Below are 27,030 nucleotides of genomic sequence, written 5' to 3' on the forward strand. Positions count from 1 at the left end.
TATACATATATAATTTTTAAATTAATGAGAGCATAAATATCAATATTGTATAGTAGAAAGAACACTGGATTAGGTGTCTGGCAATTGTCACTGAATAGCTATGGTACAGTGATTTGGATTTTTCTTGAGTCCTGTTTCCCATCTGTGGAATAATAACAGGATTAAGTTTGAGGAGGGACTCAGTCAAGGGGAATCAGCCAGTAAGTAGATTGGGAATAGTTGTTTTTATTTATGCTTCCATATCCACACTGTCCAATGTTGTAGCCACTAGCTGTATGTGGCTATTTAAACTTAAATTAATTAAAATTAAATAAAATTTAAAATTTGTTTGCTCAGTTGCACTTCGCATATTTCAGGTGCTCATTAACCACATATGTCTAGTTGCTACTGTATTGGGCAGTGCAGCTCTAGAACATTTTCATCATTGAAGAAAGTTTTATTAGACAACACTGCTTTATACAACCATTGCTATAACAACTTTCTTTGAAATCTGTGGTTGGCTATTTGAATTTATTTTTCCAGCTTGTCAACCAACTAGAAATAGCAAAACTTAAAAAGAATTTACTCTTATATATATACTCTTATACTCTTATATAGTATAGTTCATTATCACAGTATCATGTGTCTAAGTACTTTAAAATTATAATTAAAAGAGCTTTCATAGCACTATTGAGAGAACTTTCATTAGAATCTATTGATGCAACTTTCATGTTCAATTTCTGGATAGTAACAGACATTTTTGAAACCTAGATACTAATGCAAAGAATGTTTTAAAAAATAAAATAATATTTTGCTATTATATATGATAAGAGATGTAAAATACTAGTTTTAAAATTAGTATCATTAAAATTAAATCAGAGCAGTTTCAGGACACAATATTTGTGGTTGTAGAAATTATTTTTCTTCACTTTTTCTGCTTTCTAAACAGAAAAAAGGAATACATCGTTGTACAAAATGCAGACTACAGTTTTTAACATGCAAAGAGAAAATGGATCACAAGACTCAGCATCATCGGACATTTATAAAACCTAAACAGCTAGAAGGATTGCCTCCGGGAACAAAAGTGAGTTCAAATATGTTGTATTTTAACATTTTGTAGGATAATAGCCATTAACTCCTGCCTGGTTTTATTTATTGAATATAATACTTTAAAAATGATTTCTGATTTAATTAAGACTTTAATTTTAGGTTTTACCATTCCTGTGTTTAGGAATAAAACTTCTAACCATTGCTTTTTGGTCAATAGTGTGTGCAACTCTAGAGTGGTATTCCTTTATAAAAAGTGTAACTAGATTAACTGTTCGAGGGTCAGTGGGTTATGTCAATGTTACGTAGGCTATTTTGGAGCTATTCCAGTTGGCAGTGTATATGTCATTTTTTATCTGTTAAACTGTAAGATGCTTGAGATCAGGAATCATGTTTTATTTATCTTTGTGTCCTCAGCATCTGGTATAGTGCCTTGAATGCTGTAGGTTCTCAGATGTTTATTGAAATTGTTATTACTGAGTCTACTCTCAGAGAAGCAAGTTCTGCTGCTGGATAGCATTATGTTTTAAGTGAGCAAACACATGTCTGACTGCATACTGATGATTGTAATTTACTTTTCCCTTTTTGCCTTATATACCTCTGTTTTTTCTGACTTCTTTATACACAGTCAGCTCTTGAATATTTGCTCCAGTGGAGGGAAACAGAGGCATGGATAATCCAAAGTGAAATAATCCCCAAAACATTTATATTTGGCTTTGGGTTCTTACCTTTGAATGTGGGTATGTCTGTTATTTGAATTAACTAAAACAATATAAAGCCATGCTCTGAAGACCTAGAGCAAGAGAAGCTATCCAGCATCCTTCCCTGCAATCCATTCATTCCATGCTGGGACTAGACATGCAGAACACTAATGTAAGCAGTGCAGTCCTCTCTCATATTTTCCCTTAATAATAATAATAATAATGATACTAAATGTTTTTATAGCACCTTAGAATTAGGCTTTTGGTATGCTTATTCATATATTCTATTATTTAATCCATATAGTAAGCCAGTGAGGTAGATGAGGGAAGTATTGTCCCTTATTATAGATAAAGAAGCTTAGAGAGGATGTTACTTATTCAAGGTCACATGGCTAGAAAGGAGTAGTTTAGCTTTAACCTCAGGTCTTTTGATTCCTAGTCCAATGCCTTTGTATGATACTAAAGCACATGTTTTTCATGGTACTTCCTCATAGGCTGTTCCTCAAATACATGGGGGGTGTATAGTCAAATGATTAATGAGGAAGTTGGTAGGCAGTTGTGTTTTTCATTGTCAAGCAGCAAATTTAATTTCTTAATACCAAATGTTAAGTCTTGTATTAGCTTCCTTTAAGGAAATTCTAAGTATTATTAAGCTCGCCATGCAGTATAGTGAATTGATATAACCCCTCACATAACCTTTGTAAACATAAATCCTGCCCAATGAGTCCCTGGAAAGAAGTCACATTTACTGTAGATCTGTTTGTTTTATAGTTGTCGAAGGATGACACAGTCCTTTCTAGGCTTTGAGATTTAAATTTTGACCTCTGTGTTTGTGAATTTTTAGTTATATCAGAGCATAGAAATAGCTATGGAATGTGCTCTTTTAATATTCATATAATTTGCTTTAACTGCTAATTATCATTAATAACTCTTAACATATAACTGATATCAGTACAAAAATGTAAGATTACAAGTGAGTAAATATCAAGTTTAATTTCATTTAATTGATATGAACATTTAGAATAAATGGAAGACTTACCCAGTTACAGTTTATACTTGCCCTTTCCAAAAACTTGATGTTTAACTTTTTGTTATGCAGTGATATTTTAACAGTAATGCAGTGATTAATTTTCTAAAGCAAATATTATCTTCATTTTTGTAGGTTACTATTCGAGCTTCAGTTGGCCCTCTTCAATCAGGATCTTCAACTACACCTACCATTAGTGCAAGCACTTCTACCCTTCAGCTCTCACCTCCAAGGACTAAAAATATAACTGCTAAAAATCCCACAAAATCTAACACAAGTAAACCTAATATAACTAAATCCATTGCAAGTAAACCTAATGCAAGTAAGCCTAATGGAAGTAAATCTAAATACAAATCAAAAATATCTAATATGCAAAAGAAACAAAGCACATTGGCTAGTAGCAATAAAAAAAGTAAAGTCAATACAGCATTGAGGAATTTAAGGTAATCTTTTATTCTTGATACACAATACTAATTTAATCTTACGTATAAAAACTTTATTTAATATAAATTTACCCTATTACACAACTCTCTTGTACATTTATACACTGTCACTTAAGGCCAAGCACATAATAAAAAATATTTTTTACAACAGTTGAACAGTACTTGAATTACTGTTTTTCTATAATATTCATTTATTACACTGGTGTTTTATGTTGTGCTTATATCTTGTAAAGTTTGAATTGGTTAATTTAACCAATTGGTTAATCCGTTTATCCCAGTAAGAAACATTAGTTGATATTAGATTTTTTATACTTATTCTAGCTGCTGTTCCATAGCAGATTTTTCAAATTATAAGTCTCTGTTTGAAGATGTTAAACACCTTAGCTTTAATTAACAACATTAATAAGGCAGTCCCTTATTATTTTTGTTTTAAAATATATTTTTATCATTTTCTTTATATCTCTATAAGGTATCGTCGGGGAGTTCACAAGTGCATTGAGTGTTGTTCTGAAATAAAAGATTTTGCAAACCATTTTCCTACATATGTCCACTGTAGTTTTTGCAGATACAACACTAGCTGTAGCAAAGCCTATGTGAATCATATGATGAGGTAAGATGAGTTAAACATCTATAATTACCAATTAAAATTACAGTTCAGCAAGTTTGTTTTTGAAAACAGTTATCCTATTAGAAGTCAGTTTTCCTCTTCTAAGAAAACTTCTAAGATGATTCCTGGTACTATTTTTCGGCGTAGTAATTCATGAAGTTCCTGGAAACTCGAATTGTAAGAACAGTTAGACTAATGAAATTAGGATAGGTTTGTTAGGGAAAATAGTTTTTCTATGGGAATTTTTTTTCCTATAGAACTTTGAAACATGGTTACTTCCAAAGACAGAAAAGTAAATGTTTTAAGTATGTTTATGAAACAAATACATGTAATCTCATGAGTGTTATTCTCTTCAAAGCAGTCACTTTGAGAGATTCCAGGGTTTTCAGTGATGTTAGAAACTTTATTGAGTCTGTTTCTCTCTCTCTCTCTCTCTTTTTCTCTGTAATCCATCTGTCTGTCCATCTATCAAGCCATCTCTCCTTGCATTCATTCAGTGAAATGAGAGACTATTTCAGTCATGATGCCATTGTTGGAATTATTTTTCTTTAATTCATTCAACTTAGATAGTTTGAGTATTTTATGCAGAGAAAGCCTTCATAGCCTATGTTATCTTCATTTGTATCTCATTAGTTGGGGCATCCTTCAGGATGGATTTTTATTTTTTAAAAAATAGTCAAAAATTGGGACTTCCCTGGCAGTCCAGTGGTTAAGACTCTGCGCTTCCAGTGCAGGGGGCATGGGTTCCATCCCTGGTCAGGGAACTAACATCCCACATGCCACGTGGCCTGGAAAAAAAAAAAGAAAGAAAAAAATAGTAAAGACAGATTATGAGAATAAAACATTTAAAAAATAAATAAATAAAATGTTAAAAAATAGTCAAAAGTTGTTCAGATATAAGCCAGTTAGGTTGATTATTCAAAGTGAGGTTCCATTTTTTCAAAAGTTAGAATTAGAATATAATTAATAAAAGTGATTTTCTTATAGATCACAACATGACCTCTGTATTACTTTCTGGTCATTATCAGGTACTCCTTTCAAGGACTCTCCCACGTTTCTTGATGGCTCCAGCACCTCTCTCACAGTTTTTTAACCCCCTTGATGACTAGCCTGACATTATGGTTACTTGACTTCTTTAGTGCCAGTGCTTTACATCAACTTTAAACTTGTTGTACCCCCTTTCTTACCACAGTACTATTTTAATCTTGTCATATATACTGTTCATTTCTTTTGAATTCCCATTTCCCAATGACTTTCTGAGCTTTGAGTCCTTTTTCCAGTCCAGCAGCACCTATCTAACTATAGTCATCCTCACCTTCAGGGCATCTGTTTTGATTGCTGCTTTGTTTTTGTTCTAGAATCCTTTACACATTTAGTCATGCTCACCTGGCATAAAGGCCAAAGACTTGACCATCTTCTTCTTCTGAACTTTATGCTCAATTCTAGACCCCCAAATAGTGCTTGATTCAATCAACTCTGACTCATGATCTTTAACTTGAGTTGGGTCCTATCTTTTTATTTTTAAATACTTCTTTATTCTTACCTGATTAAACATTTTTTTGGTACTCTAAAGATTTTATTTCGGCTTCTCTTAGTTATTATTAACATGGCCTACAAATACTCAGTTGGAGGTCATCCTTTTAATTAATCTTTTCAGCCTCAAATGTTTTTCCTGTTACATTTATCCAGGCATTAATCTCAGAAATCAAACATGTTCTACTTCTCCAAAGTTAACCCTGCCCCTTATCTCCTCTAGTTCTTCCACAACTTCATTCAGTTAATTTGCAACTTCATCTCTTCTGTCTACCAGGTTCCTTCTGCTTACAAATGATTTCAGGTATTTTTTTTAAGATGAGGGAGACTTGTCCTTACTGCCTACTTTCCTTATCTCTTGTCTTCTTATTACCATGAACATTTGTAAAAAGTATTTGTTACTAGCATATTCGTGATTCATTTCTTTACCTTTTAATTTGAGTATCATCCTCACCTACCAACTAACACTGCCCCTTTAAAGATTATCTGTCAAGTACTGATCCCCGTATTTATTCACTTTTTTTCAGTCTTACTACTCTATGACTTCTTTAGAGTCATTGTTGTCACTCACTTTTGAAACTGTTCCCCTCAGCTTGTGTTTAACCGTTACCACTATTTTTCTTCTTCCTTTTTGCCTACTCCTATTCATTGCCTTTTCTTCCTTCAGCTCTTCTCGCCTCCTTGCATTTCCTTTCTTCGTAATGTAACCACTGTCACTTTTACCTTTCAACTTTGAATCTTCCAGTTTCATTCCTTAGTTTTCCTGAGATCTAACTCTGTATTTCTAATTATTTTGTGTTTTGTTTTTTTTTTTTTACCTTTGACTCATTGGCATCTAAAAAGAACCTAAATAAACCAAACATTATCATCTTTCCAGAATTCACTTTACTACCATCCAAATACTCTTTCAGGGCATCATTTGTGTGAATGTGGAATACCAGCTGGAAAAAAATTCACTGTTGCAAGTATCTTAAGCTTGTGAAGTTCTCTTGATCTGCCACTGTGCATCGTGGCTTCCTGAGACAACACCTTCTGCATTCTGCCTCTCTGCCTCCCACCTACTACAGTGGACTACACCTATAATCCATTTCCTCTAAACCAGGCCCCGGCCATCCTTTCCCAAGTGTACTTCTGTGTGGAATGTCTCTTGTGCTTTGACAAATGTATGACTCCCCAAATGCGGCTTTAATTCTGCCCTTAGTTTATAGGGGATCAAATCGGAAAATATTTTGTGTTTTCCTAAGCCAAAGGTCATTCTACTCTTCCCTCTCCCATTTATCATAGGCTTCTCATTTGTCCTATAAAACCTCCAAATCCATTCTATTCTAAAACATTCCCAATTAGCCCAGCTCCCTTCTACCCTTATCCCAATTCCCAGTGAGCCCCAACCCTGCACTTCATTGTCAGGACACACAGTCTTACTCATGGTTAGCCTCATGTGGAACTGAAAGCTTCCATTGCCACTCTTAGGGTTTGGTAGATCACTTTTCCTTTTTCTCTACTTCATATGTACCCTTGACTCACTCACTGCCTTAGATATCTCCCATTGAATGGCCCAACCACTACTTCTTCCCAGTGTGAATTCTTGTTACAGGCTTGAGTTTTATATGTACAGAAACTTCATTTTCTCCAGAGGATGAGTCCCTTCAATCCCTATCCTATACTACCTCTGTACTCTCAACTGGTCTTTTCTCCTCCAGTCTCAGACTGCTCTTCTCCAGAATAAACTTTCTGCCATACTCATTTTTGACAGTGGCTTTTCCTTATTCTTTGTTAGTCCCTGGAATGCCCCTGTCCTTCCTTTCACTTTACCTTCTTTGAAGTGTCTGATCACCACAACCACTCACAGGGATCATTCCTCGCTTTCAGTTGTGTGCCATTCATCTGTTCTGCCTTTTTTTTTTTTTTTTAAATGTGCAGCAGGAGGCTTTTTTTTTAAAAATTATTATTTATTTATTTATTTTTGGCTGTGTTGGGTCTTCGTTTCTGTGCGAGGGCTTTCTCTAGTTGTGGCAAGTGGGGGCCACTCTTCATCGCGGTGCGCGGGCCTCTCACTATCGCGGCCTCTTGTTGCGGAGCACAGGCTCCAGACGCGCAGGCTCAGTAGTTGTGGCTCACGGGCCTAGTTGCTCCGCGGCATGTGTGATCTTCCCAGACCAGGGCTCGAACCCGTGTCCCCTGCATCGGCAGGCAGATTCTAAACCACTGCTCCACCAGGGAAGCCCCCTGTTCTGCCTTTTGTTATGTTTGTTTGTATCTGTATTATCTCCTTGAGAAGAAGGGGCTCTTTGTATTTACCATGTCACCTAGCACATTACAAACAGCAAGTGAGAGTCATTATTGTAATTATAAAAGAAAGCCTTTAAATAAAATCTCGAAAGAGGATATTTAAAAAATCTTACGCAGTTGGAGCATTTTTGGAATAAGACTCTTACAAAGAAGAGCATCATTAAACATATAATTTTTAAGTGATTTTTTTAAAAAGTAGCATTATTTGGGTTTGGTTGTTTAAATTATTGAACCCTGTTTGCTTATAGCTTTTAGGTAGCAGTAGAAGTCACCTGAAAAAATGCAAATGCATTACTGTGTAATATTGCTATTATTCTTCAACATTATGTATAAGAAAGAAGGCTTTTTTCTCTACGTGTAATAGAGTTAAGGTAACAGCCATAAGTACCTAATATCTCTATTTCTAGCAGAGCTTACTGTTTGCTAAGAAGTGTGGTAAGCTGGTGGTGAAGAATCTGACAAATCTGGATTTGAAACCAAGCTTCACCATTTATTTATTACATGTGTGACTTTGGGCAAATTACTTAACTGATTCCCATTTTCCTTTTCTTGGAGAGAAAGTTACTGTGATTATTAGAGGAAATGTACTTAAAGTGCTTAATAAAATGATTTGCACTTAGGAGAAATTCAAGTAATTATAGGTATTATTTCTAAATTGTCATTATTCGGTATCGTAAAGTCCTTGCCTTTAATTTTCACAATTTAGTAGGAGAGATATATTTACCTAGCTTAATGTGATAAACAAATGACTGTGAGAGCCCAGAGAAGGTAAGGATGAATTCTTTAAACAAGAAATGAGAAGGTATTGTATAGATGACATTTCATTTCGGCTTTGAAGGATGATTTAAAAATTTTCCAAGGAAAAAGAAAGCTGGTATAACAATTTGTTCCTATATAATAATAAGACAGATTACTGAATTAATTTTTATAGGATATGCTTTAGTTGATTATATATTTTATATAGATTTATTGGCACTAAATAATAGTCATTAGAAGAACAGTTAAGATTATTGTGATGGCATCATAAATGGTCTTCTGTCCACAACCCACCCCTTCAGCCTTTTTCCATTTCTTCCTTCCTTTTGTTACTAATATCTGGTCAGGATATTTTTTGGCCTAAAATCCTTTACCTTCCTAATATTAATAGATGAAGTTCAAATTTTCTGGAGAATGTAAGACCTTTTAATATCTAATTCCTAACTACTTTTCCAAGAGCCTTCAACTCTTATTTTCTTTGCTTTGACTGGAGTAAGTCAGTATATGGACCTTCCTAACTGAAATGTACTACTACTTGTTAGCTGACTTCTCCATTTACCTGCAGCTTTCCCTCATGCAACCACAAAACTGTGTGTGTGTCACTGTTGATGTTTATCCTGTGATAATGAATATGTATTCACTTGTTTAGCAAATGTTTATTAGGCGTTTATTCTGTGCCAGATGCTTTTTGACCACCTCCCCCCCGAAACCCTGGACCATGAACTCTAAGGCAGACAACCTGCTTTATTGTATCATCAACCTCTAGTCTGGTGTCTTAATAGTAGGCATACTGTCAATATTGTTGGATCCTTTGTATTTCTTCAGAGGTAAACTTTTTACTTATATCAAAGCAAGATGGTCAAAGGGAGGTTTTTTTGCCTCTAGTCTTATTGAGGTATAATTTATATACAATAAAATTCATCTATTTTTAGAGAATAGCTTAATGAGTTTTGATAATTATGTATATATAGTCTAAGTAGATGGTGAATTTTCAAAACCTAGATTTTAATGTTATGTTTTACTGTATCATAATAAAAATCTTAACCTTTTTTTTCCTTTCTTAGATTATTTCCCTATTGTTATTAACTTTACACAGGTCTAATAGGAAGTAGAAAGGTAGTTTTTTATCCCCTCTTTATTGGTGAGCTGCAGATCCACTTTTCCTTTCCTATAATACACAAAACTAGAAGAATGGAATTTGTGTAATAAATATAAATAAAATGACAGTATAAGTTTTTTTTATAGATAGGGAACTCTAAATTAAAACTGGATTCAGACAACTAAAATTTTAAAAGTACTAACACTTTAATAAGGTACAAGTTATAGACAGAAATGGAAGCCATCAAAAGACCCTAAAACGTAATTTTTTCCTCTCCTCTTACCAAATAAAGAAACCGGAACAGTCTGTTTGAGAAGGAAGAAAGAGCTTTTAAAAGTTACTTTTAAATCTCATTTAAAAAAATAATTTACTTGGTTCACATTATTTGGGAATCAGATAAAATCTTGGACACACTCTGAGGAAATACAGTTATGTGCACAAATTTTTACATATAATTTCAGTGGTTCCCAACCTCTTGATGGTTTCTTCCTAAAAAAACCATTCAATTATTTTTGTCATGTTATGTTGAATTCATAAGCTCTTTAGTAATAGTTATCCCCAGATTGAAGAAATAACTATTAGAAATCTTCTGAGAATGTTCTCTGGGGATTATAACTGGTCAGAGTATTTCTTTTCCCATACATACATGCTCTGCTGGTGATGGTTGCCTTGTATCTGAGACTTAGAATTGACTTGGTGTGTTGGCTACTTTAGGTCTATCATTGCAAGCTACTGCTCCTCAAACTTTAGCTTGCATAAGAATTACTGAAAAAGCTTGTTAAAACAGATTCCTGGGCCCCACTGCCAGAGGTTAATTCAGTAGCTATGTGGGGGGGGGGGGGGGCGCAAGACTTTGCATTTCTTAATAAGCTCCCAGATGATGCTGATGTTACTAGTCTATGACTCCACTTTTATCTGTGCTAAGTAGTACTGTGCTAAGCTGATCCTGGTTTTCTAGTATAGGAAAGCTTTCCTTATCAGATTTAAAAGGGTATGTAAAAGCTATCATCATGGGCTACAAAGCTTGGTTAGGGGTTTTCTGTTCTGTGCTTAGGGGAAGCATTGTTTTAGCTCAAGAGTTCTGCTTTAATTTTTGTTTTAAAAAACCTCTACTAGTAATTGCAAAGAATTCTAAATGTTTGATTTTACAAATGGTAAACAGTGGCATTTAGCTCAACTACTGTTTACTTCCGGGATAATTTGGATTCTACTCCCCTTCCTCAACACAAACACGTTAAGTTGGAAAAGGATTTTTAAAATGATTCTTATTGGTAACCATTCATATTATAGCAAAAATGGGATTAGCAAAACTTTTAAATTGTTTTCAACTCTTAACAGTTGAAGAAAATCATGTACTTTACTTTTTTAAACTCTTTTGAGTATTTCCTTTTTTTTATGTGAGGGTGAGGTACTTATTGTATAAGAATATAGTTAGTGAAATACATTTCACTAGAAAATAAATAGATAAGTTGGAACGTAAGCTAAAATGCTGAATGAAACAGGGATGATGAACATTATATTATTATTTATATCATAATATTTTATTCAAAACTAGAGATTTAAGTATAGACTTGATATATAGCTATAAATTAATATGACTTACTGTATAGTAAAATTAATAAAATCTGTTTTGTCTCTCCCAGCTTTCATAGTAATCGTCCAAGTAAAAGGTTTTGTATCTTTAAGAAGTATTCAGAAGATCTCAGGTAACTAGTTGATCTTTTAAATTTTTTTCTATTGAAAAATTATATGACTTAAATCTTTTGTATATAATATTTTTATTGAGATACAGTTCATATACCATGCAATTCACACATTTAAATTGTACAATTAATAGTTTTTGGTATATTCACAGATTGTGCAGTTACCACAGTTAATTTTAGTACGTTTTTATCACTTTAAAAAGGCACTCTGTACCCATTAGTGGTTATCTCCATTTCCTTGCAACTCCTTTCATCCCTAAGCAACCACTAATCTACTTTCTGTCTATTTAGATTTGCCTATTCTGAACATTTCATGTAAATGGAATGATAAAATATGTGATCTTTTGTGATTTGTGTCTTCCATTTAGCATAACGTTTTCAAGATTCATCCATATTGTAGCATATATCAGTGCTTCTTTTTCTTATTGCTGAATAATATTCCATTGTATGTATATATGATAGTTTGTTTATCCATTTAGGTTATTTTAACTTTGAATCTGTTATGAATATTGCTGTTGTGAACATTTGTGTACTCATTTTTGTTTGGACATGTCTTCATTTTTCTTTAGTATATATCTAGGATTAGAATTGCTGGGTTATATGGTAACCCTATGTCAAGCCTTTGAGGAACTGCCAGAGTGTTTTACAAAGTACCTGATTAGCCTATATTCTCTCGCTAAATTTGTTTCAGGGGTGACCAATGGTGTCAAGATGAAGTCTTCATGTATTCGTACTGTAAAATGAGAACAAAAATAGGGCTGTCCAACAATATTTGAATTAAAAAAAGATACCTAAAATATGTAGTAAAGTGACTAACACTTTTTCAGTTTTGAAGTAAATTTCTTAAACCACTGGAATTCTTGAAATTAGTATGTAGTCTGTATAATTCTTACTTTTTCCTTTTCAAATTAAGAAAAGTGTACAGCTTGCTTACTGTGCAGAAAGAACTGTTGATGAATATTTCTGAAGACATTGAGAATTTGGTTTTACCACACACTTAACTCAGAATTCACTGAGCACCGTGTTTTTCATATTCTTCTGAATTCTTTAGACCCCACTGCTCTTTATTTTTGCTCATGTTGCCTTTGCTACCTGAAATATCAGTATCTTTGCTGCACCAAGCTAATCTATACAGATAAGGTTAACCAATACTTGTTTTGATATTTTGGGTTAGTGGAAAAGATGGAAGAGGGGATGATATTATGTCTCAGGACCTTTGTACTTATTATTCTCTGTGACTAGTTTGCTCTTTCCCAGATTTTTGTATGATTAGCTCCTTTATCTCCTTTGGGTCTTTATTCTGATGAGTGAGCCTTTCCTTGACCACTTGATTTAAAATTATATCCTTTCTCCTGTGCTTTACCCCAGTGCTCTTTATCTCCTTTTTATGCTTCATTTTTCTCTGGATCATCTTCTATCATCTCATTCACTGTATACTTTGTTTATTTTCTGTGTCCTCTCACAAGAATGTGTGTGGTTTGGATTTTTGTCTATGCCAGGCATTGATAGTGATTAGGCACCCAGTAAATATTTGTTGAATAAATTAATGTATGTATTGAAAATGACTTACATGGACAGTAGGTCCCATCTATGATGTTGGACCAGTAGCTCACAGGGAGAGAAAAATTTGGTTCAGTTTTAAAAATACATTAGTACTAATTTTAAACATTTACTGAATTCAAGGAAATAGATTAAGCTATATTAGAGGTTGCCTATACTGAAAATTTTTATAAGAATGAAGAGTTTTATTGCATTCAAAAGATGAGATTTTTGATTTTCACCTCACTATTGTTAAGCTCAGTTGTGTGTTTGGTTTCTAAATGAATCATATGATTTTAAAGCTCTGGGATGTTTTTCTCTCAACTTGAGTAAGTCTCAGATTGAAAATTTGCTTATTTCTGTGAATGGAACATAGAAACTTATAATTGTACAGAACAATAATTTTTGTAGTTATTCTTTTATTGGAATGGAATATTTGTTCTTTAGCTGTTTACTATATATCTATTAGGTCTATAATGTAGCAGATCCTGTAAAGATAATAGTAATAATGAAGAAGTCTTGGAACCAACCTTCAGAGAATGTACATTTTATTGGGTGGGAGATAAGAGGTGAATGTAACTAACCACAATAAAGCAAGAGGGATTTTAATAAGTGCAATAATGGTTGTTTTTTTTCCAAAGGGGAGCGAGATTACTTTACTTGGAATGATCTATATAGGTGTTAGTTTACTTGGCTTTAAAGGATGAGTATTGTTTATACTGATAGAAGAGGTACAGGGGCATTTGAGTTGGAATAGCATGAATAGAGGTGCAGAAATGAAAAAGTAGAAGGCGTACAGAGGGGGAATGGTAGTAGTAAATGAATGGAGCATTGAAGTTATAGTAATAATATTGAAATCGGGGGCAATAGTTTTGAGCTTAGAGCCAGATTGTAAAAGCGTTGAAAATAAGGCTAAGGAGTTTGGACTTATTTTGGAGGGCACTGGACAACCTTTGATGTTTTATATAGAATTGAGTGAAACTGAAGGAAGGTTGAATTTCTTCTCACCTTTAATAATAGGGTGGATTATAGATGCATGAATCCTATTGATTAGGACTTTTGTGGTAGTTATGAATAATCTAGTAAGGACTTGAGTTAGAATGGTGAGAGAGTATTATATCATCTTTAAGAAACTGGGCTCTGGGATGAAAGTGCTTGATTTCAAACCTGGTCTTGATCTTTACCAGCTCTGTGTCCTTGGTAAATTACTAAGCTAACTCCATCCTCTATGAAAAAGGTGATAAATTATAGCATCTACCTTTTATGGGTTGTTTAGATTTAGATGAGATGGTATGTCTAAAATTGTTAGACTAGCACAGAATAAGTACTCAATAAATTGCTGGTATAAAGTGCGTGACATACTGACTGTTTAAGGAAGAAGAGACAGAGATAACTATAGGTTGAGCTTTATTTTCAGAGGAAATGGCATCATAAGAAAGGCCAGTCAGGATAAGTTAATTTGGGAAGGAAGTACATGATTTTAGTTTTATGAAGGTCAGTTTTTTATGTGCCAGTATGACCTCTAGGGGAAAATATACAGCAGACTGTTAGAGTAGAGCTTTAGGGGAGAAGTCAAGCTAAGGTATGTTATTTGTTTGTATTTGTATATTGGTAAAACATTTAAAATTTTAACGTATGTGATGAACTTCAGAAATGTATTTATGCTTTGTTAATAAACTGACAATAAAAATGATCACATTACATGATCTATTTTTTTCCACCTAAGCAAAAATAATTTATTAGCAGGATTTCAAAGACCCTCATGGACCCCTAGAAGGAAGAGATACAGCCAGAACATACGAGGGAAACAAAGCCATCAGTTACTAACACGGCTTCTTTCTAGTCTGACCTGCTGAAGCAGGATGATTTTGTCTCTATTATTTTCTCTGGACATGGGTTCCAGTCTCCTTTCTCTGTGTAGACCAGCTTTCTCTATTGATGACCCAAACATAGTATTCCTAGCCTCCCACATTTTCCCAGATCAAGAAATGTGATTATATATCCCAATTACAAATCCCTGTTCAGAGAAGGCTTGAGTTAGACATTCCATCCCTGGTCCAATTAACTATGTCGAGTGGAATAGGCATTTAGCTACTTACCGTTGAGACTACTTTTAGTGTCTGTTGAGGGCAGTTTGTTAATAGAAAAAGACTGTAATTATTAAATTTAAGTATTTAAATCTTAACTTTCCTTAAGCTTAAAAATATTCCATTTAGAAATCTAGTACATTTAATAACCACTTTCAGGACTTCCCTGGTGGTGCAGTGGTTAAGAATACGCCTGCCAAGGCAGGGGACATGGGTTCGAGCCCTGGTCCGGGAAGATCCCACATGCCGCGGAGCAACTAAGCCCGTGCGCCACAACTACTGAGCCCGCGCGCTTAGAGCCAGTGCTCCACACAGGAGAAGCCACCGCAATGAGAAGCCCACGCGCTGCAAGGAAGAGTAGCCCCCACTCACTACAACTAGAGAAAGCCCGCGTGCAGCAACGAAGACCTGACGTAGCCATAAATAAATAAATAAATAGATTTATTTTAAAAAATCACTTTCAAGCGGGCCTTTAAATAATGTTTGATAAAGTTCATTTAAGCTGAACAGACTAGAATTTTTTAAAGTCTCATTTACATTTCAATTACCTTTAAACAATGTAACATCATTTATATGTTTAATATATTTGATTTTCTTTTAAACAGCTCTTCAGATGCTTGACCCACAAGCTCCCAAGTGCTTAACTCTAATAAACATAATAAATTAAACATAGTGGCTTTCTAAGTTCTCTGAAACATTCGCATATTTTTGCAGGCTTAATATTTTAAAATAAAACTCAAAGTTAAAAGTTTAAACATTTTAAATTAGAATCTTAAGACCAATTTTACATGGTATAATATGCCAATTATGTTTAAATACTTCAGGTAGCAAATGCTACACAGTTTGATCCAATAAGCATAAAAACTATTCGTGAATTCAAAAAAAATGTATTGATGACTATGGGAATTGCTTTCTAACCTTTTTGAAAATTTATAATCATTACATATTTAAGAACTACAGTACTCAGTGAAGTTTTGTTAAGGGAACAAGTAGTTTAGGTCCAAGCAAGTGGGCCAGTTCAGAGTACTGGGATGCTGAGGAACTCAGACGTTGGACTTCAATAGTGAATTAGCTACTTCAGTTAATTCAGTGTTAATTGAGAATAATACCAACCTTGGATGCTTGTGGTGAGAATAAACTAAATAACATATGGGAAAATCTTTAACACATAGTATACAACGATAGCAGCTACGACATGATCTATTTTTAAAGCCTTCACATTTCTAATTTTTTCCTCACCTAGATAAACACTAGATAAATGTTCCATGAGAGCACAGACTGTATTTTTTGGTCATCATTGTATTCACAATACAGTACACTAGTAGTACAGTATGTGTAAAGACAGCCTTAGTAAATATACATTGACTAATGTATATATTGTACATTTATATATACTGAACTCGTGCTTTGCAGATGGGCATAGACACAAATAGACTTGTGACTTGTCCAAGTGATGCATGTTGTTAGTGGAGCCAAGACTGGACTGTAGGTCTCTTGACTCTTAGCTTTCAGTAACTGGTATGAGAGAGAAAAGTTTATAAAGCAAAAATACTTTCTGCAAATAAATGGTAGTATAATTTGAATATGACTATGACATTTTCTAGAGAATCATTTCAGTTATATCAAGTTTATATAATAAAAATTGGAATGACAGTTATGACACAGAAAGCAAATCATGGAAAAGTATTCATTGAACTGGTGTGTGGATTTTCATAAAAGATAAAAACGTTTTCTTTTATACTATTTGCTTTGTTTTTTATAGGGGCATTACTCTAGTGTGCCTTAATTGTGATTTCCTAACTGATGTTTCTGGCTTAGATAATATGGCTACACACTTAAGTCAACATGAAACTCATGCTTGTCAAGTTGTAATAGAGAAAGGTACGTATATAAAATTGTTCTACTTTGGATTTTTGATATTTATTCTGGTATTATTGGTCAGCCACAGTATGTGCTATTTACTAAATCGTTTTTCTCACTCATCATATTTCATATGCTGTTTTAAATATAATACTTTTCTTCTAATTTCAGTTTCTGTTTGTATCCCAACTTCTGAACATCTTTCTGAGTAAGTTTAATTTTTATTCAGTGCATTTTACTTTGATGGATTTTAGCACTATTGCATTTTTAAATGTATCATTAATAGAAATGAAAAATATTAAAGTATTTTGTTTTTTTTGTTTTTTTTTAAAGCTGCTTGTTGAAATAGGTTCCTGCTCTATGGAGCTCGTGACCTGGTGCAAGACAAGTTGGAATTTCCTAAGTTCAAAGTTCTGAGATGTTTTCTTACACAAAGGCAGTTAAGCAGCCAAGTTCATGACACTAGCTCTCATTATTCAGCTCTTTTCAGCTTCAAATGGGACTAGATTCTTATTCCACCTTATCTTTGTGTCAGGTTGACATATCTTAACATACATTTTTTTTTTTCTCCAGTTGGCTCTCTCCAAAAATAACTTTTGTTGCTATGGTCATTTCTTACTTTGCTTAAAATAATTTGTGTTTTTCTCTGCTGTACTTGACTTCAGAATAATATGTTCCAAATGATATGGCTGTTTGTCTTTTTGTCTGTTTTGTCTGCTTTCTTAATTTCTTATAAGTCTTAAGTTTTTTAGGCCAGATGATTGTCTTTTTCCTCATTCGTTGTCTGTCATTGTGCTATTTTTCTTATTTTTCAGATGGAGAAGCAGCCCAGAGATTTCAAAAAATGTTCAGGGTACACCTGGACAGTGTCCCCCTTCGATGGACACAACTGATGCCTGTTCTCTCTTTCCAAGGAATGTGACTAATTTGACTGTGGGACCTGTTCTAGGTTGTGGTCTCAGGAAATCAGATCTTGGGGAGACTCCCTTCCCTCATGGCTGGCCTTCCATGAGGCTGATGTTGATATAGTCAGAGATGGTATCAAGGCCCACCAAATAGAGCACAGCTTCCCACTGGGGGCTTTGGCTCTTGATCTTAAGCTTGTGGGTCACTTCTGGCCAAGAAAATCAAATCTGTGCTTCAGCGTCCCAGTTGAAGTTTAGTCATTTTGGCTGCTGCCCTTTAATCTTCCTCTAGCATGAATGCATCCAAGGAATACAAAATCTCCAGTTATTAGGAAATGGTTATTTTTCATGTCCTTGGAACAACAGGTCTCTACAATTATGTTCCAAAATTTCACTTATTTTTACTGTTATTTAAAATGTATTACCCAGGAGTAACTTCATAGTTTTTTGACAACATCAATTATCAGATTTTTTATTTTTTAAAAATTTAGTTTAATTTTGATAGCTTGGTTTTATGTTCTCCAAATGTATTGATGTCTATTTTATGATGTCTATTTTTATATTCTTTTCTTTAAAACTGTTGTTTAATGTTTGCTTTGTTTTGTTAAGAACTCCAAGATATTCCCTAGAATTCTCTACAGATTTCCTATAGCTGCTTATTTATAGTTTTTTAATTTGGCTGTTGTTCAGACCATTAGACATTATTATATCCATTCTTATTTCAGGATTATTATTATTAATATTATCTTAATAATTGTGAGTTCTAAGGTGTAAAGAATTGACAAAACCTATTCTTGCAGACCTTAAAACAAGTTTTTTTTTAAATTTAGTTTTATTTTTTTATACAGTAAAACAAGTTTTAAAGTTACATATTTGTACATCTAATACATAATACCTACTTAGCTATTAATAGTTCCTTTGGGTAGTGGTAACATTAAAAAATATAGGGGCCAATAATGCACTTGTTTCTATCATATATAAAACATATTTTCACATATATATTTTTTTAAAAGTTGACATTTGTTTATTTTAGTTACATTGACTCTAGCTCTAATAAACAGTTTTGATGCTACTATTTTGTTTTAATAAAAATTCTGTTGTTTAAGTGCCTCAGGAATTATTTACTAATAAAGAATTTCATATGAAAGCTGTAGATTTAATCATATAAATAGGAGCATTGCCTTTATTGTTTCATGGAAGCCTTATTATTTGGCCTGCACACTGAGAGCTGTATCTACTTAGTGCATCTTGCTCTTTTTCCTCTGGCACAATTGAAAGGTCACTGTTCATACTTTACCAATTTATTGAATTTTAATGACATGCAAAATACCTTTTGTGATCTTAGTTGATATAAGGGTTAGGCAGGCTCTGGAAGTATGACTCAGTCATGTTTTTTTACTCTGAAGTCAGAACTTGCTCAGTTTTACTTTGAAACAGATTTAAAGCCAATATAGATGACTACTTATTATGTAATGTGCTTCTTGCAATTAATAATAAAAAAATTTGAACCCATTAGTTTTAAATTTCCAAACTAATTTCTACGGTAAATGAATAATTTTTCAAAAGCTCTGGAAGTGGCTTGTCTCTCAGTAGGTGGATTTGGTGTTATGCTAGCCTTTATTTCCTTATCTGTCTCTAGGAAGTTTTGTCGTTCACCTTCTTTCTACCCAGTTTTTAAAAAAATTTAAAAATTTTGCCCAGAAACAACTTCTTTACATTTTTAACATAAGTTCCTTTTTCACTTATAGATATTTGCTCTACCTTGGCTATAGTTAAAAAATATGAGAAATTGTATTCTTGATATAGCAATGTAGGAGTACTGCTTTGTGTTCTTCCATAGGACTCTATTTTATAGTATTATCAAGTTCATTTTCTTAAAGTTTAAACTCCTAAAGTTCTATCACCTATAACTTCCTTTTTAAAAACATAATTTAAATAAAACACCTAAGGCAGTTAGTACAAAACTTGTTGATTATAGGCAGTTGGTCATATTTTAATTTTGTGCTAATGAGTTTTAGCTTGAGTCTAATCCCTCCTTGCCATCAGGTTATTCTAAATAGTTTATTCACCTGATCAGAAATTGCCATTTCATGCATGTGTGCTTTTGGTTACCACTGAATAAAAAATGAGATTGGTTCAGTTTAAGTCCATCTCTATTTTGAGAAAAAATGACTGCTAAACTACAGAGACTTGGATTCTTGCCCTATTTTTGTGATATTTTGGCATAACACCTCACCTATTTGGGCCTCATTTGTTTATTCAGCAAATATTTCTTGAACATCTGCTTTGTGCCTGGCACCTTTCTAAGTGCTAGAAAAATGGACTGAAATCTCTGCCCTCACAGAACGAACATTTTAGTGGTGAAAGACAGACAATATAAAGTAAATAAAATACATAGTATGTTAGATAGTGGTCAATACTATGGAGAAAAATAACATAGGGAAGGGGGATAAGAAGTACTGGGTGGGAGTTTGGAGGCTGCCATTTAAAATTTGGTAGTCAGGGAAGGTCTCACAGAGAGATGACATTTGAGTAAAGACCTGAAAGAAGAACTGCATGGAGACTGGTCTGGCTGCAAATAAGTGATTAAGAGGAAGAGTAGTAGGAGTTGGGGCCTGCAAGGTAATGTGGGCCATGTGTATAGGACGTTATGGACCGTTGTAAGGAATTCGCCTTTTACTATGAGATAAGTAGCTATTAGAGCATTTTGAATAGAGGAGTGTTTTATACCTCAATAAAAACCACAATCAACGAAAACCTTTAAATACAGAAGAGTGTCTGTATTACCATAGCTGCTGTCTTCGGAATAAACTGTAGAAGACCAAGGACAAAATCAGGGAGATTAATTAGGAGGTTATTGTAATAATCCAGGTATGAGATGGTGGAGGTTTAGGCTAGGCTGCTAGCAGTTTAGGTGATAAGAGTTTTGACTTGGGACATGTTTTGAATTCGTTGATGGTTTATATGTGAAGTGTAGAAGAAAGAAAGTTTTGAGGATGATTCCAGTTACAAGTGTGAGCAACCGCAAAGATGGCATTGATATTAACTGAGATTGGGAAGACTAGAAGTAATAGATTTGAGAGGGAAGATGATGACTGTGATTTGGGACATATTTTAGTTTGTGATATCTATTAGATATGCAAGTTGACATGTCATAAGCATTCACCTGTATGAATTTAGGGGGGTGTTCTAAGCTGTAAATATCATTTAATGTCATGGAAATAAATACAAGTAAAACTGGGGAAAACTGAGTAAGGTTGGTATATGTATCACCGCCAACATCCTGCTTATGCTTTTGTGCTATAATTTTTTACTGTTATTTTGTATTATAAGATGTTATCATTGGGGAAACTGGACAAAGGGAATATGGAATCTCTCTGTGTTATTTCTTATAACTGCATGTGAATATACAATTATACCAAAATTTAAAATTCATTAAAAAAAATCAGGGGACTATATGAGATCACCAAGGGATACAGTAGAGAGAGAGAAAGGGCAGAGTCCACAGGCTGAGCTCTGGCGAATCTGACAATAAAAGGTCAGGGAGATGAGAAGGAATTGGCAAAGGAAACTGAGAAGGAGTGACCGATGATATAGAAAGAAAACCAGGGGAGTGGCAGTGTTCTTGGAGCCTCAGTTACCCTATTTGTAAAATGTGAGTGCTGACTTGTTCTAGACTTCTGAGATTCTATTATTCAATATTGGTTATACTTACATTGTCATAATTTGTTCTTATGACAAGATAAATTTAGAATGCCACGTATCCTATTCCCAGTAGCAGAAACAGGGACTCTTTGACCTTGAGAAAATTAAATGTTCACATTATTCCTCAGCACATTTAACTCTTTCATAGGCTCTTGTAAAAGTAGTTCTCTTAAACTTCTATTAAAGAAAGTAACTAGGTTATTTTTTCCCAGGTTCTGTACTGTACAACTAATGTCCATAATTTATAAGTTGGGGGGAAAAGTTTCCATGGTCAAATAAATTTGGGCAATGCAAGTTAAAGTTAAATTGATTCTTTGATATGGGCTTTTTCATGCTGTATGTGACTTGTGAATGTCTAAGAGAATATTTATTTGACTTTAGAGTTTTTTTCTTTGAATACTTATTCACTTCTTAATCTCCATGGAATAGCGTGTAGAATACTGATCTGGAGTAATCCTTCAAATTTTATGAACTGGGAAATAAAAAGTAGTTGTGTAGTGTTGCCTAAGATGGATTCCTAGACATTTCATTTATGTTTATGAATCATTTGTAAGATAGTGTTTGTAACTAGAGGCTAGCAATGTACATTTTCATATTTTTAGAAATTACGTCAGAAAAATGATATCCTCATTATTATGTTTGTAAAATCTAATAAATGCATAACAGGGACAGACCAATTATTAGTTTATTCTGCCTCTGATTATGGCAGCAAGGGATATTTTTGTTGGAGAGTATGGTTACTTTATATGATTTCACACTAAGAAGCTTAAGAATCTCTCATTATCTGTTTCTAGCTTCTCTGTAACTCCTTATGCTTAGCTTATCAATCTACCCACTTACCTACTTTTCTTGAGACTATTTTCAGCCTTTTATTATCTGTTAAGGAATTTCTTATATAGTAAAGTTTTACTTCCTACTTAAACAGCTTCAGGAGAACTTCTTTGATACTAAGATTGGGTGATTCGATAGCCAGCTTCATTTTAAACCCTCTCAGACCCTTAAAGGTACAGTGTGGTGTAGTGGTTAAAGAGTGTAGGCTCTGCAGTTGATTGCCTAGTTTGGAGTTCCTACCCTGCTGTTTACTAGAACATGTGTGACTTTGGGTAGGTTACAGACTTCTGCCTCATTCCTCATTTGTAAAATGCATGTAAACAACAGTACCTGTTCATAAAGTGTAGAGGGAATTAAATGAGTTAGCATATGTATATAGTACTTAGAAAGTGATTGTCACATAGGAAGCACTGTGTAACTGTAAAGTTATCATTGTTACTCTTATTACTTTTCATAATTTTACTTCTGCCTGCATTTTGTTCAGATAGAATTATCCTAATCTTCAGCCTGCTTTTCATTCTGACCATCTCATACCATTTTCACAAATCATTTATGTTAACTTTCTTTTCCTAACCCAGTAAATCTTTCTTAAGAGCTAATTGTTTGAAGCACGTATTAGTCATAAAATTAGATTTTTGGTGCCTGAAGCTCAATAAACTTGTAGTTTTAGGGAATAGTTATGAATCCTAGGTTCATTTTAGTAATCTCTGTCTTTAAAAATAGTATAAATCGTATTTTCCCCTAAATTATAGTGCCTTATACTGACCACACTGTGGTTCATCTCATCTTTCAGCCCACATCTCTGATTTTGAGATCCTTCTACGGCCTCACTCTAGTCACTTTGGTATTTGCCCACCTGGAAGACCTTACCTTCCTCTACAAGCATGGAGAGGCTACTGTGAATCTCTTTTTCTATATCATTTACTGAAATGTAGGAATCTACTGTTTTTAATCCTCCACACTGAAAAGTATCTTTATCCTTACTTCTGTGAAGTGTAGTGTTGGGAAAGGAGTACAGCTTTAAAATAAGGCAGTCCTAGGTTTAAATCCTGGTTGTATATCTAACCAGCTCTGTAGCCTTGTGAAAATTACTTCACCTTATCTTCCTCATTAGTGAAAGGTATGTAATAATTTTTTGCAGGGTGGCTGTAAGAAATAGAGATAATCTGTGGACGTTAAATTATTAATTTAAATAATTCAAATTATTTAAATAATTAAAATTATTTGGCACTGGCCTGACAAAAAATGATCATTCAATAAATGCATGTTGTTGGTGCCGTTGTTGCTCTAGCTGCTGCTGCTGCTATTATTACTACTACTAATTACTGCTGTTCCTGCTGTTGCTCCAGCTGTTATTGCTGTTAGCACTGTTATTACTGCTGCTACTTACAGGAGACCCTGGGAACTACATATCAGTGGAATCTTCTCATCATTGAGAGTTTTAGTGGCAATCCACTGACTGTACTAACTGTACTGCAGTTATTTGTAATTTTGATTCATAGTTCTTGGAGTATATTCCTCCAAACTGCTGGTTGGATGGCATTTTATTACAGTGTTCAGTTGCACCTCATATAATTGTCAGATGTCAGAATTTGATTGTAGTTCTGACTTTTCCTATCTGAAGACTGAAACAGCAAACACCCTTAACACCCTTGTTGAAAACTGGTACATAATCCTCTCTGCTTAGGAGGAAAACTTTTATTTTTTTAGCTTACAGAATTTCTTTCTTAAAGAAAACCTTTTATTAATTATTGCCAGGCATTCATTTCCAGTCATCTTGACTACTTATCTAATACTACTAAACTTACGAAAAATGTGTAATTGTGCTAGTAAAGTGGCTCTTTCTTTTGTAGACCTTTGAAATGATTTTTTTAAAAATCTGCTTTTCTCAGATATTAGAAAGATTGTAACTCAATCATGGAATTGCTCTTTTCTATCTGTTTCTCCCTTATTTTCCCCTTTCTCCATTTTCTTCTGTATATCTACCTGGATAGATTAATTATTACATAGAATGGAAGTAAAGTTTTAAATTTTGCAAGGTTTGTTTTCTTGACAAAAAGTTGAGAATAGGTGTTTCCCTCTAGCAATCTTCAGAGCATAAGAATCCATAGTAAATCCATAATAACTCAAGCTTGGAAAACTTGGCTACTTATTGAAAGATGTCTATTTATTGACTGAATCAAATGTCCTAAATGCCACAGTTTGAAGTGATTTTAAAAGTTGATTTAGTTCTCTCAATGACTTCCAATTTTGTTCTAAGCAAAGTATAATGTAAGGGCACTGACTGGAGTCAAAATATCAGAGTTCCAAACCCAGCTCTCTCACTTTATGTTCAAGTTACTTCAGTTTATTCATCTGTAAATAATCTTTACATGATTGTTTTGAAGACTTAAAAGAGATGTAAACTGTGTTTTATAGATAAAAATGTCTTTTATATTTTATTAAATTCCCCTAATTTAAAGAGTACTAGGAAAAAAATGAAAATGTAAAACTGACTCTCCTTGAAGCTGTGAATTCCCCTCTTGTATTTCTGGCTACTGAACTTTATACTTAGCTCCAGTGCTAACTACATGGCTCTTTCATAGTATAATATAGATAACCCTTCCACATATTCATTGACAACAAACATTGATTCCCTGCCTTCTGTATGCAAGACTCTTTGTCAAGTGCTGGAAATGGAAACATGAATGAGACATACATAGTTCATGCCACCAGGGTAATTACAGAATAGGCAGTCGGAAATGGAGACACTGAATCTACATCTTCACAGGGCCACACAGTAAACTGATTTCATAATTATTTAAACCCCTAATACCATGTATATATTAGATTATGTGATTTTTGTGAAATGCTACACCAGAAGAGAATCTGGACTTGGTCCAAAGAGAAATACCACTGTATTATACCACTCTAAACTAAACCAATAAGTCATTAATTAGCTTTCATAAATGCAAGCAGAAAGTAAGCTCTTTTAAGAGCAGAATGGCAACCTTTTAAAAATGTTTTGTATTTGAAAATAATATTTCTGTTAAAAATGTTTACTTCTACTAACTCTATTTCCATTGAAGAATATGTAAAGAATCACTCCATTATTTTCCTGTGAAGTTCTGAACTTATTTGGAGGAATTACTGACTCTGGTCATAATCCAAGTTATTAGAGTCTTAAATGTTCAAAATGGTCAGAGTGTCTTCATTTCATATATTTGGTTTAGCAGAAAAAAGAAAAACTGATCTCCTCTGTGAGATACACAGAATTTACTTTGGGTTTGTTTCTTTCTCTAACCTTTTGAAATGTAACTAGGATTGGAGGTAATGGGGGATCATGTCCTTAGATTCTCTTATCCTACCACGGACATTACTGTCTCATTACTGTCTCAAACCAAATCTTTAGTAACTGCAAGATAGTTTTTCCTTTTCAAAGTGGATGCAGTACATTTGCCCCTGGTATGTAATTGCAAGTTAGCAAGTAGGAACTGTGTATCAAAATACAGTGGTTTCTGGCATTTTGGACTTCTGCCTTTGATAGCTGGTAAGCAGGAAGTAATGGGAAACCCATTGAAAGGGAAAGATAAATGAAACTTTGATATAGTCCTTCATTTAGGGCAAATGCTACCAACTTCTACCAGTGTTTCTGAGGTTACTACCATTTTTTCAGTCTCCCGATTCTGAGGGTAGTTTGCGAATACATTATAAATTAAGTATTCAGGGCTTAATTCAATATTGCCAACAAAATAAAAAAATACCAAAATTATAGCCCGAGTCTGGCATTAGAATCTTCTGCCTCTACTGATGGTCTTATTTTTTGCTTCATATTTTACACATAAATATTTTGTTTCTCTTGATTCTTTGTCTTTGTCTTTACCTAGTTCTTTCCTCTGTCCATTTAGAATGATTTTTTACTCTATCTTCCCTGATGACCAAATTATAGCCACATCTTCAGAAGTGGGTAGGTTATTTCATACTAGGGTAAATTGCTCAGCAATCAAAAACTAATACCTAATGTCTTTTGTTTGAGGATGGGGGAGGTATGGCAGAAAAATCTCAAAACATTAAAGATATTTAGGTAAAAAGCTTTAAGAGCCTGTGTGGCACACTTAAGTAAATTCTAGACAGTAAGATTAGATTCCTGATTCTACCCATGGCAGTAATAAGAGCTAACAATTATTGAGTACATACACTAAATGTTTTACATTTATCCACTCATTCAATTCTCACAAACTAATGCGATATGCACTGTTCTTGTCCCAATTTTGTGGATGAGACAACTGAGATACAGGTAAGTCATTTGCCCAAGGTCACATAGCTGTTAAGAGCCTCAATTTAAATTATGGTAGTCTGTTTTCAGAGGCTAAACTAAGAAGTACTATAGTCTATTGCTTCCCTGGTTGTGCTTGTGGTTCCAAATGTACTTTCCTACTTTTACTACATAAAGTATGAGTAGCTGGATGGGCCTGAGCTTCAATGTGAAGACCCTTTGTTTCCCCAGGAGAGCAGGCAACAACTGATATAGTTGTAGCATTGGGACCAGAATCTAACCTCCCAATCTTAGAGTAGTATTTCTATGATATATGAGCAGTAGAACATTTCAGCAAAACTGACATAAATCGGTCTATTAGTAAGATTAATTTGGCAATGATAGCTCAGCATGTTTTAGAGTGGAAAACATCAAGAGGCAGAGAGATCAGTTAAGTTTTTCACTTTTCCTGGCATGAATTTAAGGGAGCCTGATTTATAACAGGGGATTTGGCTGTGAAGAAATGCAGTGGAAATTTGAAGTAGAACCGGTTCTGTTGCTTAATGGATTTATTACTTTAGCATTTTTAGGCTGTAGATTTTTCTCATTTACAAGATAGGGGCAATTGGATAATATACTCTCTTAGGACTCAAGTCTAATTCTAATATACTATGATATTTTTGAA

General features: G+C 33.9%; 1 protein-coding gene across 8 annotated transcripts in view; it reads left to right on the forward strand.

Moving 5' to 3' along the window:
- ZNF280D (zinc finger protein 280D) overlaps nt 1-27,030 on the forward strand; it is a 123,583-nt gene that overhangs the window by 65,643 nt on the left and 30,910 nt on the right. For 7 of the 8 annotated variants that reach the window (XR_009500824.1, XR_009500825.1, XR_009500823.1 and 4 more), the window contains 6 exons: nt 929-1,063; nt 2,890-3,197; nt 3,667-3,807; nt 11,125-11,187; nt 16,573-16,691; nt 16,842-16,878. Coding sequence is in view for 5 of the 8 variants with exons in the window: in XM_059913213.1 (XP_059769196.1) it covers nt 929-1,063; nt 2,890-3,197; nt 3,667-3,807; nt 11,125-11,187; nt 16,573-16,691; nt 16,842-16,878 (803 nt within the window). In the remaining 3 variants the exon portion in view is untranslated. Of the gene's footprint in view, nt 1-928; nt 1,064-2,889; nt 3,198-3,666; nt 3,808-11,124; nt 11,188-16,572; nt 16,692-16,841; nt 16,879-17,485; nt 17,991-27,030 lie in introns of those variants that run through there. The other variant, XM_059913216.1, reaches the window with a different exon arrangement.

Source organism: Balaenoptera ricei, chromosome 2 (assembly GCF_028023285.1).
Source record: "Balaenoptera ricei isolate mBalRic1 chromosome 2, mBalRic1.hap2, whole genome shotgun sequence".
NCBI lineage: Eukaryota > Metazoa > Chordata > Mammalia > Artiodactyla > Balaenopteridae > Balaenoptera > Balaenoptera ricei.